At 47.2% G+C, this 18,085-nt stretch overlaps 1 protein-coding gene across 2 annotated transcripts; it reads right to left on the bottom strand.

Moving 5' to 3' along the window:
- Nucleotides 1-960: 960 nt before the first annotated feature.
- On the bottom strand, nucleotides 961-17,017 carry Actr8 (actin related protein 8). Of its 2 annotated transcripts, XM_029469137.1 has the most exons (14): nucleotides 16,772-17,008; nucleotides 12,573-12,743; nucleotides 11,181-11,291; nucleotides 9,295-9,399; nucleotides 8,873-9,046; nucleotides 8,321-8,414; nucleotides 7,984-8,116; nucleotides 6,984-7,137; nucleotides 6,292-6,387; nucleotides 5,544-5,684; nucleotides 4,816-5,080; nucleotides 4,027-4,190; nucleotides 2,655-2,839; nucleotides 961-1,204 (listed from the first exon to the last, which is right to left on the bottom strand). In XM_029469137.1, exons 1-13 carry the CDS (start codon nucleotides 16,892-16,894, stop codon nucleotides 2,696-2,698), a joined length of 1,875 nt encoding a protein of 624 aa, XP_029324997.1. In that variant the 5' UTR covers nucleotides 16,895-17,008; the 3' UTR covers nucleotides 961-1,204; nucleotides 2,655-2,695. The 2 variants fall into 2 exon arrangements, with proteins under 2 accessions (XP_029324997.1, XP_021037295.1); XM_021181636.2 differs by lacking the exon at nucleotides 961-1,204 and having other exon boundaries at nucleotides 2,581-2,839; nucleotides 16,772-17,017.
- Nucleotides 17,018-18,085: the final 1,068 nt, after the last annotated feature.

Genomic DNA, 18,085 nt, shown 5'->3' with positions numbered 1-18,085 from the left:
CTGTTCAAGTCAAAACTAATTCTTCAAGTGAGATTAGCTCTCTTTAAGTAATATATCTTTTTCTATAACCAATTGCTTAAATAAAAACCCACCAAGAACTGGAGAGGTGGTTCCGAGGCTTAGAGTGCTGGCTGCTCTCCCTGAGGACTTGGTTCAGTTTCCAGCAACCACATAGCTGTTCATAGCCATCTTAGCTCCAGTGTCAAAGGGATCTGATAACCCTCTCTGGCTTCCCAGGCCACTCTCCATGCATTTTACAAATACGTTTTATATACAGCAGGACTTTGCTTGCGTGTATGTCTGAGTACCACATGTGCTTGGTGCCTGAGGTCAGGCTAGGGTGCTGGATGCCCTGGAACTGGAACTAGGAACAGATGTGAGCCACCATGTGGACTCTGGGAATCAAATCCCAGTCTCTGCGAAAACAAACGCTCTTAACTGATTCGCTGTCTAGCTACACCCCAATGTAAATAAATCTTAATTTAAATCTAAACTAAAAACCCCAACCAGAACGAGCAGGAACAGTATACAGCCTCGCTAGGCCTTGAGTCTTCTAGCTCCTTACTTTCTCAAAGCAGCTTTTTCTTAATGCAGAAACTACAGCAATGTCTATTATCATAAGTATTTGTCTAGTATGGCTTCATAGCGCATGATCAATCTATTTTGTAATGGGCCCTGTTTCAGGTAGTGGACTGCTTCGATGTCTGTACCTGAAGGTCTGGCAAGTTGGACACCCCTTTAATCCTAGGGCTCCGAGGCAGAGGCAGAAGCAGGCAAATCTCTTAAGTTCAAGGCCAGCCTGGTCTACACAGTAAGTTCCAGGACAGCCAGGGCTACATAATTGAGAAACCTTGTTTAAAAAACAACAACAAAAAAAAAAAAAAAACAAAAGCAGGTTTGTAATTGATCTGGTAAGTTAGCAAACACTTTTAAAAACTATGTATTTTTAATTATGTCTTAGAGGTGTGTGTATCTGCAATGGGTATGTGCGTGAGAGTATCCATTCACAAGAGTATCCACTCAGAAGTATGACTCACAAGAGGCCAAAGGCCTCAGATGCCTTAGGGCTGGAGCTACAGATGGTTGGAAGCGGCCTGACCCGCGCTGGGAACTGAACCCAGATCTTCCAGAAGAGCAGCAAGTAGCCTTCTTCACTGAGCTGCCTCTCCAGTTCCCTGGGGCACACATTTTAAGTTGCAGTGCCCTGGAAGGAAGCAAGCAGAGCTGTGGGTTCTAGGGAAAGACTCTGTTTCAAAAAAAAAAAAAAAAGGTCATGTTCGGGTTTTGGCTTCGTGATAGAGAGAGAGCATTTGTACATCACGTACAATGTCCTGGTTTCAATCCACAGCAATACAAAAAGTGTGCTAGAAGAGCCAATGTAAAAGGGATTCATTCACTCTGGCACATGTCTTACAAATAAAATAAAAACCCTGCAGCCAACTTCATCAGCAGATACTCTGGTAAGGTGGAGGCAGTGCAGGCGTGGCACACGAGCATCACATCCAGTGTGTGATGTCAGAGGCAGTGCAGGCGTGGCACACGAGCATCACATCCAGTGTGTGATGTCAGAGGCAGTGCAGGCCTGGCACATGAGCATCACATCCAGTGTGTGATGTCAGAGGCAGTGCAGGCCTGGCACACGAGCATCACATCCAGTGTGTGATGTCAGAGGCAGTGCAGGCGTGGCAAGGCTTGGCTATTTGGGAAGACAGTTGCCAGAAGCTTGTAAAAGTGCTGCTAACAGAAGATGGATATGGCTTGTGTCAAAGGACCACAAACCAACTTCCTCCACATCAACACCTACCACTGTAGGTGACCTTCATGTGCGGAATGATCACAACAGGCGCATTGTGCTTCGGAGAGCACAGGGATGAGTGTAAACTGACCAATCAGCCCAGAAACATAAAAGCATATTCTATAAATTTGATCCAAAACATAAAAACCAGGTAATTTTCAAATGTGGAAGTACATCTCCAAATAGTATGCCCCGCTCGGACCGTTCATCTGCAGCCCCTCTTGCTCGAGGCTGCTTGAGCTGGTTATTCTTACAGCGCCAGCAGGGCTGTGCACCGGAGACTGCTACAGTCCATGGTGATCTCCATGGCTCATCTGACCCACTGTTACCTGTCTCCCAGTCCTCCCCAGGACAAGCATGGTGATAGACACGGTAGGAGCAGATGCCTAACAGCCAGCTAAACAATTCTGCTCCACCTACCCTGCCTGCCTTGTGCCGTGGCCCTCAGGAGTGCTCCCTGACCTGCTCCTGCCTGCCATGTCAGGGAGTGCTCCCTGACACCGTGTGTGTGTGTGTGTGTGTGTGTGTGTGTGTATGTGTGTGTGTGTGTGTTACAAAGACAGTGCTTAACTCCAAGAGGACCTTGTGTGATGTACACAGAACCCAGACTGACCACTTTAGCTCCTAACTACTGCTAGAAAAAAGAGAAGGTGCCACAGCTGGTTCCAGTGGTCACCCCTCGGGGCTACAGGACACGTTCATCAGGATGGAAGGCTGGACAGCAAGGTTTCCCATCAGGGAGAGGGTAGGCCCGACTGAAAGTAGATTATCTCAAATCAGTGTCATACTTTAACATAAAATTGCATTAATTTAATTCTAGGAAAATTAAGCTTCATGGTCAGTAACTTACAATACATACACTCTTTAAGTCTTTTATGTCCTGAGGCTCGGTTGTGGTTTTCACCACACAAAGGCAGCTCGTTCCCGTAACATTCGGACACCAAAGCGTTGCCACTCTCGCTGATAGATCCACAGTTCCTGCGTGGTGTCCAAACACGCCAGCACTGCACCTCCTTTCCACGCGATCAGCCGGGGGTCCATGTCCTACACAGCGACAGAGAGTTCAGCCAAGGCAGGGAAGACAGACATGCAACACTATTTCCCGCAAGTGGGGTTGAGACCCTTGCTCAGTCAACAGCAACCAAACCAGGATTTACATCTGTGTGAAACACAGCAGAAAACTGGCTGGGGTGTGTACCTTAGTCACATAGCACCTGCCTAACATGTGTGAGGCTCTGGGTTCACTTCCCTGAACTACCACAACCAGAACAAAAGGCAGGACTTCCCAACATGCCAATCTCTGATACAGTTGATGAGAATGTCTCAAGTTTTAATACTGAAGATGTCATTCTTCACTATTCCACAACAAGCCCCGTAGGCAGGCACACGCCCTTGGAAGTGCCAAGAGAGAAAGGGGACCCCTCAAGGCCCCTCCCTCAAAAGAAAACTTATCAGAACACCATGGGTTCCCAATACAGACAGATTCTAGTTCTAAACTCGCCGCTTTGTGCTCCTTTTCAAAGGAATTAACGCCAAAAAAAGTCCTTGAGGATCTCTAGTCCCCAGACCGAAACCAGTTCCTGACCACGACCAGAGAGAGGAGAAGAGGGAGCAGTTCTGGTCCTCAGGGCAAGAGAGAGCCAGCCCTGCCCTGACGCACCGAGAGTCTGTATAAGACTAAAATCAGGAGAACAGGGACCAGAAAAAGAAAGCCAGCCTCAACGCTGGCCAGGCATGGCAGTAAACACCCACACTTGGGAGGTAGCAGCAGGAGGGTCAGGAATTCAAGGCCAGCCTTAACCACACAGTGAGTTTGTGTATCTCAAAAAGACCCTATTGGGGCTAGAGAGATGGTGCAGGAGTTAATAACCACCCCTCCAAAGGAGCTGGGTTCAGTTCCCAGCACCTACATGTCAGATCATGACTACCTCAACTCCACTTCCATGGGGATCTGCTCCGATCTTCTGGCCTCTACAGGCACCGTGCACACATGCAGGCACAGACATACATGCAACACATAACATAAAACCAAACCAGAAGCAATCTAGCCATGAGTCCAGAGCTCCCACCACCCTTGTGACCCACTCAAAGTCATGTTCACATTTCTCTAGGTCCTCGACACTCACAGCCACAGGCCTTGCCTGGATCTCACCCCCCTCACGCATTACAGTTCCATGTAACCACACTGGTCTCAGTGAGTGCCGTCGCACCGGTATCACCAAACGACTCACCTTGGGCCTTGTGATCACATCCACGTTTTCAATAATTCGCCTGAATGAAGGCGGCATTTTGTTGAGAATTCTGTGCTGGAGAAACTCCTGAGCTTTATGGAACATCAAACCGCCTCCCACAACCAGGATAGAGCTATACATCTTCTTTTTGGTATCATCGGACGCTGGAAAGACAGTGCCGTCCTGCCAATTACCCACTTAGAAGGCCAGTCCACTGTCAGTTAAACCACCCAACATCCTCTAGGATCTGCCCCCAGATCCACCGTCAACACTGCAGATGGGGACCAGCCACCCACTTCCCATCCCGCTCCTCCTAGGATTAGAAGCGAACTTTGTTTACAGAGGCCCATGGGGGACCCCATGTGCTGTGGACTGCCTGGCTAACCACGTTGGCTTTGCAGGCCTTTTCAACACAGATGTCACAGCACCTGAATGCTAACCCTCCAGTTATCCCTCACATTTCTCACATGACTCAGAGATGGAAGAATTCCTTATTCCAGGTCTTCGTCAGAAACCCGGTTGGGACTCTTTAGTTCGGCTCTAGCATGGACCAGAGCTGTAACTTCATGGTGTGTGATAGTCTCCATCGCCAGCACTAGACTAACTGGCAGAGCAACTGCAATGGGGCCAGGAACCACCTGCACTGCATTGCTGGGTCCCCAGCCTCTGGCGAGCCAAGGGTGGAGCAGGCTTGATGATTTCTGAGAAAATGCTGCACTTCACAAGCAAGACTGACCTAGGTCACGTCTCTGCACCCACACCATCTACCAGTACCCAGGGTGAGCTTACAGCAACAGTCTATGCTGTGCAGGATGGCCTTATCAAGGCCCAAGGCTTTCCCCTCAAACAGCGAGATGGCAGTTTTCCTGGACATCAGTGCAGTGAGGGCTTCCTCGGACTCATTGCCTGCCATCAAACAGTCTCCCTGAGAAGAAGCCAAGTCCACCTCCTGGGAATGGAGTCTTTCTGGAAGATCAGAGGACTGGCCACGGAGATCCCCTTCAAATCCAATGGGTTTGGATGCAGACTTGCGGTCAGCAGTGGCTTTTGCAGACTGTAAGTTAAGAGAGAAATAGACATTGCTGGTCCTGTCCAATTAAGAGTCCCCTCTTCTATGACTTCAGAACAGCGTAAGCACCGATCACCACAGCACACACACAACCTATACCCATGCTCAAGTGAGCTGGGAAGACAGGTGAGGATGCCTGCCAAGGCCAAGGCAGGTTCTGGCCATCTGGGCAGGTTCTAGACCCTTACTATCCGTCAGTGCGCTTTAAAACTGAGATGTTAAGCCAGGCGTGGTGGCACACGTCTTTAATCCCAGCACTCAGGAGGCAGAAGCAGGTGGATTTCTGAGTTCGAGGCCAGCCTGGTCTACAAAGTGAGTTCCAGGACAGCCAGGACTACACAGAGAAACCCTGTCTCAAAAAACAAAACAAACAAACAAACAAAAAGTAAGGACCTGTTAATTCTGGGTAAGGCGAGAAGTCCCCTCCTCCAGCTGAGCTGTGGCGTACCTGTTCTTGCTTGCTCTGGGTGGCCAGCAGGTAGTGCTCATCATGGGGATCCTCAGGGTCTCCCTGGGACCTGTGCTGCAGAGTGGTCATCTTCTGTCCCACGATCCCAAAGGTTGCTGGGTAAAACAGCGCCATTGGAGCCTGGGCATGGAAGGGAGAATGCTTAGGCAAAGGGTGAAGCTTCAGTCTTCCCCAGACAAAGGCCATCAAGCAGGTGCTCCATGTCACAGTGGCCAGCACTCCTTCTGGGAAGGGATTGCATAACAGACTACAAAACCCACAATCCACCTGGATGAGTAGCAGGGCACCATGTGAGACTCTCAAAGCAAATGTCAAGTAAATGCTTACAATCTACCTTATGACTCCCTAGCAAGAACAGTGGCCATCAACCGTGTTCTGATGGGGATGGGGAGTTGGCACAGCAGTTCAGAGAATTCTCGGCAGAGGATCTGAGTTCTGTTCCCAGCACCCACCCTGGCAGCTCACATCCACCTGTAACTTGAGCCCCAGGATCTGATACCCGCTTCTGGGCACCTATGCACATACATGCACATATACACATAGTTTAAAAGCAATATTTAGAAAAGAAGGGGGCAGATCTGTCCAAATTTACTTTGGCTTGGAGACAAACGACCCAAGGAGCCAGCATTCTGACTTCGGCATTTGCAGTCCTCTCTGAGGATGCCCCTTCCTTGGTTCACTCAACAAGGACGACAGGAGCCCAGGAACACATACACTGCCGGGTTACCTGGAGCTTTTCATCTCCTAATCGAAACTGGTAAAGCAGGGCAGGGGAATCCGGATGCCGAATCTGAAACTCATGGTCCTGAAGCCCGGAGATATCCTGATGCCAGGGAAAGAGGCTGCTGTCAGTAGGAGCGTGCACGAGCCTCTCCACTGGACAAGCCCACACAGAAAGTGGCTCTCCTCCAGCTCTGTACCATTTACTCCAAACTCCATAAAACAGGAGCTCAGCTGCACCTTGCTTCTCTACTTAATTCCCAAGATTTCTGACACTTGCACTTTTCTGGTTTTGCCATTACTGGTAGACATCAGTGTACGTGAGGACTCAGTAAGAGTATGTACCTTGCAGAGTTGAGACACTTGCAGTTTGCCAAGGTTTACAAGACAACTGTATCACCCAAATAAAGTTTAAAACTGAAGCAATCCACACACACAGTGAAATGATGAACTTCAGCTAATACACTGTACACAGTTCACTGAACAGCTGCACCTATCTCCTTGCATGTTGTATTCATTTCCCTTCCCTTTGTCCTCTGGCACAGTGGACACGGGCACAACCCTGACACCACCTGAGAGCTTGCACCGCAGAAGCGCTTCGGTACCCTGGCTTTCCCAGTTTAGTGAACAGACAGCATGAGACTGGTAAGGTTGACGTCCGGAACCAAAAATAATCAACAATATTAATTCTGTTCATACCTGATCTAAATGACAAAAGGTTTCTTTAAGGTGCTGCAAGAGGAGGCAATCCATTTTATTTGTCAGCTGACACTCTCTGTAAGGGAATCCCGCTCGCTGCATGAGCCAGTAAAAACACCTCGACACGTCAGAGCCCCCATAGGCCAGACAAAGCCTAAAGTTAAGAGAGAGGGAAGACAATCTGTCAGGTTAGAAGGTACACAGCATGTTTTAAAAATGTCTTTTGTAAGAACTGAAAGGCCAGTTAGATGAGAGACTGGAACTCTGGCCACAATGATGTTCTAGACAAGAACACCAGCTGTTTGAAAAGAAGTATTCCGGACTGGAAGAACAAAGTTAAGACCAGTTTGTGGACAGATCACCGAGCTTACCATGGGCAGACTGGCTTTTCACTCACTAGCATAGAAAGGAATCAGGCACAGAGAACAAGAAACATGGGAGAGAGGCTCAGTGACAGAGTCCACTAAGGACGCTCCTGGGAGGCACACAACTACGGTGAGGGAGGCAGACCGTTCACTTACCCCGTAGTTTGAAAACTACAGAGTTAGACAAGCAGATCTGTTCCAGTGCTCATTTTATTCACGTGGGCATTAGAGACGTCACGAGAAGACAGACTCAGTAAGTCACTCAACACTCAACTCACGCACCGCTATGATAAGGAAATCAGATATTCAAAACTCTACAGAATTTAGACCTGGAAAACCTGGTTTGTTTCTACAAGTCCTGCTTCAGAAAGCTTTTTGGAGTAAATGACCAGGCAGAAGACACAAAGCTAACTTGCACCACATACCAAGGCTCTTGGGAAATGCAAGGTTGAATGTAGGTTGGAAAGCTCCCTAGGGACAAGGCCATTTGCATAAACTAGGCCTTGCCAGAACTGACACCCCAGTCTCTCTGGACTCCGGTGCACTTCACCTCACAGGTACTTTCTGGCCGGTGGAGAGCTGAACAGACTATGAGGGAAGAGCACTTAGGAAATGGCACCTGCTGAGAGCCTTACCGTGTGTTCCGATGAGACACTCCATCCTCTACACAGCACACACTTGTTTTCTGGTCCCCAACATCTACAACACAGGTGCTGCTTAAGCCGCTCCCAAACGTAGCGCACACAGACTCCTGATGGACCACAATCCCTGACATTAAAAAGAGGCAGAGTGGTGGCAATCAGATGCACCGCAGTAGACACCATGGAACAAATAATCAACTCGACTTAGGAGCCTAGAAATCTCTGGGCAAACAGCTATGGGATACCACTCCTTTCAGAAAACACATGTAATTAAGTCAGTGCGTTCAGTGAGCCGAGCAGTTCCAGGGTGTCAGGGGCACCTCAGGCATACCTGCGAAGCCCATCTTCATCAGTATCATATGGACCAGCTCTTTCACATGCTGCTTGTTATAGATATCCGGAATTAACAAGATGCACCTGTAATACTGAAAACAACAGTGAAAAACAGAAGAACGTGTCAACACCTGTCTAGTAATAATGCCTACCCCATGGAAGCTTCCCCCGCATAGGACAGCAGCTTTCGACACAGGCCTTGAACAAAAGCTCAAACCTCCGTGTGCACCTGGCCTCTGGGTTTCAGAAAGACGCAGGCTTACCCTACGTTCCCTGACTCTTTAGAAACATTGTAAACTTGTGACACCGAGGGAGAGAATGTGTCTGAGTGAGGTACAAAGAAAAGCCACAAACGCTTCAGAGCAGTGCCCAGACCCAATGACACAGCCAGGGGAGAGAAATCACTGGACAGGATTTAGTAAGGAAGAAAAGGTCTTCTCACTACCCATGTTTCCAAGTGTTTCCAGGACACTATACTACATATACACAACCGAGTAACAAATACTTGTATTCACAAAAGTCTCAATGACAACGCAGGAATTCCCCTCACCTTTAAATCTTTCAGTGGGATTTCCAAATACTTTTGTATTGCATGAGACCAGATCACTTCAATGTCTGCCAGAACAGCTGTGAGGGATCCTCCGGGGCCTGGGTGGATGTTCAGCTGACCCCTTCTGATCGGCCAGTGAATGTTGTAACAGTCCAGTGGGTTAACATACAAGGCCTGGCAAAGGAAGAAGTGCATTGTTAGAGCTGTCCCTAAGGGCTTTCTGGACTTCCACTCAAAACCCCAGAGAGTCAGGATTTTCTAACTGCTCTAGATTCTGAGCATGAAGGAGCCAACAATTCAGAGGGCCAGTGCACATTTCTGTTCCCCAAAACCCGGTTTAAAAATGGTAGGACGCAGCAGAGTGAATTTCAGGACTATCGGCTGTTTTCTTTCTGTTTCGTCCATTTGTCAATGTTTCTTACCTCTTCTCCTACCAAATACTCAGGCTGCTGAGATGTGTTTGTCCATTTGTTTCCAGAACAGTGATCTAGAATGGCAGGTCGCATCTGCTTGTTGTAGGAGCGTGTCTGGAAACAGAAATCAAAAAATGAGCTAGACTTCTCTAGGCAGGGGCAGTGCAGAGAGTCCCCTTGTCTCCTCTCAAAAATCTGAGACACATGGTGTCTGATTGGTCCTCTCCCTCCTTGTATTCATCCCTTTCTTCTTGGAAATTCTCACTCATATTTGCATAATGACTTAGGGAACGTATGTTAGTCCTGCTCCAGCCAGGTACTATAGCATCTTAGTGATAGGCCACATACATAGCAGTGGCTCTGAAGGATCCTGACAAAGCTGAAACCTTCTGACGGCATACCCCGTCATGGCACACAGCTTCATCTGTGTGGTGATGCTTACGGAAGCAAGCTGTCAGTCACACAACAGTACAGCACACACACAACGCATGACACTGAAATGAGCGTGCATGTTTTAGTCTACACTACTTATTGGTGGGGGGTGTATTCCTAATATCTATCCACTTTTAAAGTTTGTAACAGACCAGCCCTGAGGCAAGTCCTTCAGGAGGCAATGCAGGAAAGAGCAATTATATAGGAATGGACTGTTACACACACATTATTGCCCATGAAGACTTTCCCATAGGACAAGATGGTGATATCTGTCATCTTGAAACTGTGTGGGCTTGGGATGGTGTGTGTCTGAATTTTAACAAGCTCAAATGTGGAAAAAAAAATTAAAAAATCGAGTGTGGATGTCATGACTTTCTATAGCTCCACAATGCTTGGGAAAAGTTATGACGTGCGGTGTGTCTCCTGCATCCTGAGGTCAGGTGTGTGCCCTCTCTCCTGGGGGAGTTAGGTCAACAGCAAACACTGGAAGTGGACACCCACTCCTCTGCGGCACTGAGGATGAAGTGCATCACTGCGGATCGGATCGTGGTGCTGCCGGTAAAAAGCGTCTTGCATTCTAAGCACATCCCTCTGGGGGTAGTCCCCAAGTTTAGGTAACAGGGATTACCTCGCACCCAAATCTTGTCTCCTACAGAGTCATTTGTTTGAGTTCATGCTTTTTCACGAATCAATTCTCTGTATATGCATTGTTTTCCAACATATCAAACCAACAACACCCTTCTCCACACAAGCTGCAACATTTTAAGGTTTGTAAATTATTATTGAAGACATTAAAGAAAATAAACTTGGTGTATGGTGTTTCTGAACTCTACAGTAGGAGACAGAAGTGTCCCAGGCCTCCACAATTACCCACCACTCCCCTCCTGACTCACGGAGGGCAGCTTCCACAAGTACCCTAGAGCTGTACACTGTGCTCTGTTTTTTCCCCCCAAAAAATTTATTTATTTTTATTTTATGTGTATGAGTGTTTTCCTGCATGTATGTCCGTGTACCACATACCTGCCCAGTGCCCTGGGAGGCCAGAAGGCATCAGATCCCCCGGAACTGGGGCTGCAGATGGCTGTGAGCTGCCATGTGGGTGCTGGGAACTGAATGTGGGTCCTCTGCAAGTGCAGCCACAGCTCTCCTACTGAACTAACTCTGCAGTCCCTACGCCATTTTGTTTTAAGTGTTACATATACGAACATATTTGTGGTAACACTGGGTACAGAATTCTGCATAGCGACATACTGTTTACTTGTGGAGGCTGGAGCAATAGGGCTAGGCTGCACACCACAGAGCTCAGGTGTGCAGAAGATGCAGTAGCGAGTCTTCTGTCATAGGCGCTACTGTATGGACCACAAACTCCTCCAGGGATATAGGACACATCCCATCATTATGCAACACACAACTACACCGAGAGAAGTGGAAAACACTAAATGTGAAGGAAATGCTGACTGAACCTGTTCGGGTGACACAGGGATCCGTCTTGTACCGTTTGACATCTTTTTAGACCATATTGCCTGGTCCACCATTTTAAGGCCATTTTGTCTTTGTTCATTACTTTCAGGTTTCTGGAGAGAGAAATGAGAGATCATCAGTACAAACTATTTAGTGAAAAGAGAAAACAACAAGGCATGCTACAATGCATCCATCAATGGATAGATAGCTCCCATCGGCAAGTAGCATCTCTTTAATCTTTGTTTAGACATGGTAATCTTAAGATTGCCAGAGCTCGATGTAGCATTACACGCCAGCATCCGAGTATTAAGAGAGGCTGAGAGGGGGGAATCTGGAGTAAAAAAAAAAAAAAAAAAAAAGAGGCCAACCTGGACAATAAGGACATATTTTATTCCAAAAATCAATCAATCAATCAACCAAACAAAAATTCAAAATGGAACCCTGCTAAAAAGCCTATAACCTCAAGTGTCTTGTGACTGATAAAAATTTTCAACACCATTCAAATTACTGCCAGGCAGGGTGGTGCACGTGAGGCAGAGGCTGGCAGACTTCTATGAGTTCCAGGCCAGACTGGTCTCTAGAGTACCCGGTAAGCTGGGGCTACACTGTGAGACCCTGTCTCAAAGAAAAAGGTATCCCCAAAAAACTTCATATCTTGAAGTTTAATGCTTATCTTTCTGATTCTGTAAGAAAATCACAGTCCTTTACATATTTTTAATAAATTAAGAAGTATTTTAAGTTACTTTGATATTGTAAATTATTTTTTGGGTGGTACCATTCCCTAGGCAGTATGCCTGATCTAAGAGCTGAGAAAGCGAGCTGAGCACGCATGCACGGCCATAGACACGCAAACACACACACACACACACACACACACACACACACATCTGTTTCTCTTGAATGTGACCAGCTGCTTCAAGTTCCCGCCACCTTGACTTCCCCAGGATGGTAGACTGTAGCCTGAATTTGTCAACAAAACAAACCCTTTCTCCCTCAGTTGCTTTTGTTAGGGTATTTTGTCACAGTAACAGGAAATGAAACTAGCTAAAATGAAAATTATACTTGCAACCCTCAATGATATTACTTTTAAGATTAATTTATTTTGTGTATATGAGTACACTGTGGCTGTCTTCAGAAGAGGGCATCAGATCCCATTACAGATCGCTGTGAGCCACCATGTGGTTGCTGGGAATTGAACTCAGGACCTCTGGAAGAGCAGCTGGTGCTCTTAACCACTGAGCCATCTCTCCAGCCCCGAGTGATATTACTTTAAAAAAAATAGAACCCTGAAGATTTTTATTCAAGATTCCCAGAGACACTTGGGTATCTAAACTTCCCTCCCCTCCAATGGAAACAACCCCAGGCTGATCCCCAGCTCCCGCTTTCTGACTTACATTTAGTCCTTCCCTCAGGAGCCAGTTGTCCTTGTACAGGGGCTGCCCTTGTTGTTTGTGTCTTCGTGCAATGACGTGAGGAACGCTGACCGGAAGTGTATCTGTGGCTCGGCCAAGTCTTAAAGTTGTTGAACCTGGGTGTATGACAACAATGAAGTTGCTCTGGATTTGCTGCAGACAGAGAGATAAACGTGAATTAGGATGACAGTGATAGGTGACCAACATGGGGACCACATCATGGGACGTTTCCTGAAAACTAAGTGTTCTGGTCAGGGTTACAACAGGCGTGATGAAACCTACGACAAAAGCATTTTGGGAGCAAGGGTTTATTTGGCTGACACCGCTACATCACTGTTCATCATTGAAGGAAGTCAGGACAGGAACTCAAACAGGACAGAACTGATGCAGAGGCCATGGAGGGATGCTGCTTACTGGCTTGCTCCTCATGGCTTGCCCAACCTGCTTTTTTATAGAACCCAAGACCACCAGCCCAGGGTTGGCACCACCCATTATGAGGTGGGCCCTCCTACATTAATCACTAGTTAAGAAAAATGCCCTACAGGCTTGCCTATAGCCCAATCTTCTAGAGGCATTTTCTTAGTTAAGGTTCCCTCCTCTCTGATGACTTCAGCTCATGTCAAGTTGACATAAGGCAGCACAGACTACTGGACAGAAAAGCCAGAAAACCATTCAGTAAGGAGCTGAGAGACATCCGATTACAGTTGTTCTTCTAATGCAAATTCTCTATGTTCCTTTGAGCTGACTCACGGTACACACTTCACAAATCCTTACTTATATGGATGAAACCAAAGTCCTCCAGTGCAAACTAATACATAATTATTGGGCATTTGTATGGCAGAAAACGTAGGTGGAATGGTAGTGAAGGCTGACTCTCTACTATCAGAGAACTTCTGTTTAGTAAGAAATACACTCGGTACCGCTGGGCGTGGAAGGCACACCTTTAATCCCAGCACTTGGGAGGCAGAGGCAGGCGGATTCCTGAGTTCGAGGCCAGCCTGGTCTACAGAGTGAGTTCCAGGACAGCCAGAGCTACATAGAGAAACTCTGTCTCGAAAAACAAAACAACAACAACAAAAGAAATACACTCGGATGAGAGAGAAGACAGGGGACTGAGGAGAAGAGGGAGGGCTAGCCTTTCCTCTAGTTGTTTAGACCCAGAAGCTCCAGGCAGCTTAGGGATTGGCTAGCTAAGACAGCTTCTGCGATGGCTAATACGATCATTCGGGTTTGCTTGAGGAGTTCAAGGGAGAAAATAACGTCAGCACAGTCCTGCTTCACAATGCTGGAAGCAATATTCATCAACATGGGCTTGTCACCTGTGTTCTCTGCCTGATCCGACAAGAGCCTGGGGTTCAAAGTCAGAGTTTGCAACTGTCCTGGTACGTCAGCACAGTGAAGTAAAACTGATGACGAGAACAAATCCAAAGGAGTAAGGCAATGGCCGTGGCTTTGACAGACAGCTATTTTAAGTCTATAACTCTCATGGGGGGAGAATTCAAGCTTGCTTGGGAAAACTTCTGCTCCTCCCCACCCCAAACTTGTTGAGGCATTCAAAGTTTCAGCAGAGAGTATGGGAAGGAGACTTTGGCCATGCCTCTGTAAGCAGGGAATCTGGAACAGGCAGATAGCTCGAGAGTAAAGAGCATTGCTCTTGCAGAAAACTGGTTCCCAGGACCAATGTCAGGCAGCTCACTACCACTTACTCCAACTTCATGAATCTGATGCCCTCTTCTGGGCTCCATGGGTACTGCACTAACATGTGTACACACACCCCCACCCCCACAGAGCTGCTATTAAAAGAAAACAAGACCACAATTGAGACCCACAATCCCTGCCCAAGTCCTCGGAACCTCCTTTATGCTGACCTCGCCGCGAAAGTTTCTCTCACAACATTTCTGTGGCTCACAAATACAAAGGCTTAAGCTGCTCCATCCAGCCCTTGCTCTAGAACGGTTGTCCTTTCAGTCTACCAAACCCTCTCAACCCAGACCCCAAGTTCTGCTTGATAGACATGTGCCACTCTGCCCAGCTTCAATCCAGACTTCTGCTAATGACAAAACTCAACAACTCTAGAGCCTTCAGCAACACAGCTCCCTCTGCCGGAAAGGTTCTCTCTCTCAGCTCCATCTAACTCCTCCCCTCAGGAATGAATTAAACATCACCCAGAGTAAGTCTGATGGTCCCTTCATAATATGGTCTTAGAGCCTTCCTCCTTTCTATGACGTACAACAAACCCTAGTGAAGAGGGCGTGTCTGTCTTGTTTCCTACCCCATCTCAGTACATGCTGTCAGTGTCACTGTGCTATGGAGGACATCTGCCAATCGAAAGGGGAAAACACATCAGGGACACCTGGACGTTAACAAAGACCCACGGGCTGCAGTATATACATGAATTAAGAACATCTAGAGAAGCTGGCCGTGGTGGCGCACGCCTTTAATCCCAGAACTTGGGAGGCAGAGGCAGGCGGATTTCTGAGTTCCAGGCCAGCCTCATCTACAGAGTGAGTTTCCAGGACAGCCAGGGCTACACAGAGAAACCCTGTCTCGAAAAAACAAACAAAAAAAGAAAGAAAGAAAGAAAGAAAGAAAGAAAGAAAGAAAAGAAAATCTAGAAAATGCAGTTAAGTATGGACAATTTTTATTTTAGTAATTATGTATTTTAATGTGTTAGGAAAGCAACCTAGCAGTTTGCCCCACTCATCATTTCCTGGGAATTATTAACCCAATTATTAACCCTTAACCCAAGCCTGAGAAACGTCCATGAAGCACAAGTGCCCCCAGAGGGTATGGGATAGTCAAAGCACGTGACGAGACTCACTGGGGTGTAGAAAAGGGACCAGAAGATATGCTATAAATTCAGCCTGCCACTTGCTCTGATGCAGCCCCTACCTCATCAAGTTCTTGTGAGGATGCCAGAGTTAGTCACGCAGCCTGGATGTAGAACTGTTGGCCTTAGAGAACGCTAACTGTTCAATCTGAAACCCAACATAAAACTGTAAACCTAGACGTGTTTAAAACAGTAAGGTTTTGTTTTTCCCTTTTTATTGGTAACTCAACTGAGTGGCTCTCAAGTGTAAGCTCTGCAAATGAAAACGATGTAGCACAATGCCTTCAAGTTAGCATCCCACTCCAAAATTCTCCACTAGCTTTGATGAAGACGCTAGGTTACGAGCTTGTGTGGACACTGAAAGTCTCTACCGTCTTTCTCTATTCTAAACAGCTATGTCTCCAATCCTTCACATCCTCTCTAGATCCAAGTCTCTCTTCCCCAGAACCTTCCTAACGCTACAACACTTTAACACAGCTCTTAATGTTGTGGTAACCCCCAACCATAAAATTATTTTGTTGCTACTTCATAACTGTCATTCTGCTACTGTTACGAATCATAATGTAAATCTCTGATATGCAACCCCCAAAGGGCTTACGACCCACAGGTTGAGAAATGCAGATAAACCTGGCATAGCTCTAAAACCATTCTAACCTCACCCTAAATCTCTAGCCTCCCGGGACCTCTGCCCTCCTGTCGAGGCTGGAAGAGAGACATTGTGGGTCCTCTGAACTGGCCTATGCCACACACCACACTATGCATTTTACTGCAGCCCTACCAGTTAGATATTTTAACCCACCTATGGGAGAGAGAAGGTTCTGAAATGGTCCACAGGAAATCCTCAACAGCCAATCCTTCCCTGTTTCTTCTGGGAGCTGTGCACTGCTGTGGCCCATTTCCCTATAGAAATTTATTTCCTTTACTTATCAGTAAGCCCTGGTGAGAGTGTGAGCCATGCTGCTCCAAGTTGTTTACTTAAACTTGTGCTGTTATTGACATGTTATTCATGTCTATTTAAGGGAAGGCTACCTTTTTCCTGCTTTTAAACGTGAAATGACTTGCACTGTGAGATTTGCAAACAAAGAAACTGGTTAGAGCCCTAAACATCCCTGAACGAATATCTGCTGGCGTCCCTGTGAGCCAGGCTGTTGCTAAATCGTGACGTCTTATAGCTGAGACCTGGAGGCTGTGCACCGCGGCCTTGGCTTTGCCCTGCACTGCGCTACCTAGCACAAGGAGCCTAGGGGAGGGGACCCGGATGCTTCCGGCTCCGCCAGGACCCTGGGCTCCGGCCAGCAGCAGAGGCCCAGGCTAGCAGTGGTCTAACCAAGGCCAGCCCCCTGCACCTCACCTCCTGCAGCGACTCAGGGACCAACGCGGGCACGATGGGCCGCTTCACGCCGCGCTGCTCCTTCTCTTTCTCCCCGCCCTTCTCCTTCCCGTTCTCCGCGTCCCCCTTCTCGGCTTGGGTCATCTCTGCCACCACGGACCACAACCAGCCCCGGGGCTCAGAAACACCGACACGACAGCAATCAGAAGAGAACCATTGCGCAGACGCGGCGTCCCCTGGCTGCCCACAGTCAAGATGGCTGCCACCGGCTTCGCCCCTAGAGAATTCTGGGAACGGGGAAGTCATGACAGGGTTGGAGTTTTGTTTTTTCCTTTTGTTTTTTTGGTGATGATGGGGATTGAACCCAGGCACCTATGAATAGTGAGCATGTTCCTATTACCAATGAGCTACATCTCCAGTGTAATACAGTTAATTAATTAAATTTATTTTTAGCCCTGGCTAGCCTGGAACTTCCTATTTAGACTCACAGAAGTTAAAGGCTTAAACTATCTCACTTAACCCTAATAAATTGAGTGCTCCGTGCGAGTCTGAGGTTCATCAGTCTCCTTTTGACTCCACAGGTCTTCACTCAGAGGTTCCATAATATTGCTAGTTCTCAGTCCGTTGGGCCTCTGATTGGGTTCTTTGGGACTCTGTCTCTTCTTGACATATTCCTTGAGTAACTTCTTTGAATTTCATGTCTTTACCCATTTGATACCTATACATAAGATTTTTACAAATCATTGCAAAGTTAAAATTAAATACAGATTTGGTTTTTTGTTTTTTATTTTGAGACAGAGTTTCTCTATGAAGCCCTGGCTGAACCTGAAACTTACTTTGTAGACCAGGCTGGCCTCGAACTCACAGAGACCCTCCTGTTTCTGGCCCCAAGTGCTGGGATTAAAGATATGTGTTACCACCTCCTGGCAAATATGTAATTCCTAATTCCCATTCACCATAGGACAGGGCATGACAAGCCCTCAACAATAAATCAGATATGTAATTTGGTTGCTCACCCAAACCATCACAAATAGCAAAGTGACTAAAATTATCTTGAATTCATTCACTTTTTTGAATGTGGTGTCACTTAGCCAACTCCCGCTGGATGACAACAGCAGCCTCTAAGATGGGTTTCCTGTCAAGTCCAGTTCCTGATCATCTATCCCTACAGCGGCTCAGCGTTTTACTGCAAACTAGTCTGTTGTGGCAGCGTATACATGCCATTCCAACACTCAGGAGGATTACCTCAGTTTATGGCCAACCACCTCCAAGACTTTACTTGATCTAATTCTCATCATTTGTGTTTGTGCGTGCGGTATGCCCATAGAGCCAGAG

Source organism: Mus caroli, chromosome 14 (assembly GCF_900094665.2).
Source record: "Mus caroli chromosome 14, CAROLI_EIJ_v1.1, whole genome shotgun sequence".
NCBI classification, from domain to species: domain Eukaryota; kingdom Metazoa; phylum Chordata; class Mammalia; order Rodentia; family Muridae; genus Mus; species Mus caroli.
This window is presented reverse-complemented; position numbering and strand designations above follow the sequence as displayed.

Excerpts from the sequence above, each read along its gene's own strand:
- Actr8 (XM_021181636.2), bottom strand. The coding sequence starts at position 16,894 with ATGACCCAAGCCGAGAAGGGGGACGCGGAGAACGGGAAGGAGAAGGGC. Across the intron at positions 11,292-12,572 it reads TCCTGAGGGAAGGACTAAAT|AAACCTGAAAGTAATGAACA; the intron begins GTAAGTCAGAAA and ends TTCTCTCTCCAG. Across the intron at positions 2,840-4,026 it reads ATGTGATCACAAGGCCCAAG|GACATGGACCCCCGGCTGAT; the intron begins GTGAGTCGTTTG and ends GTCGCTGTGTAG.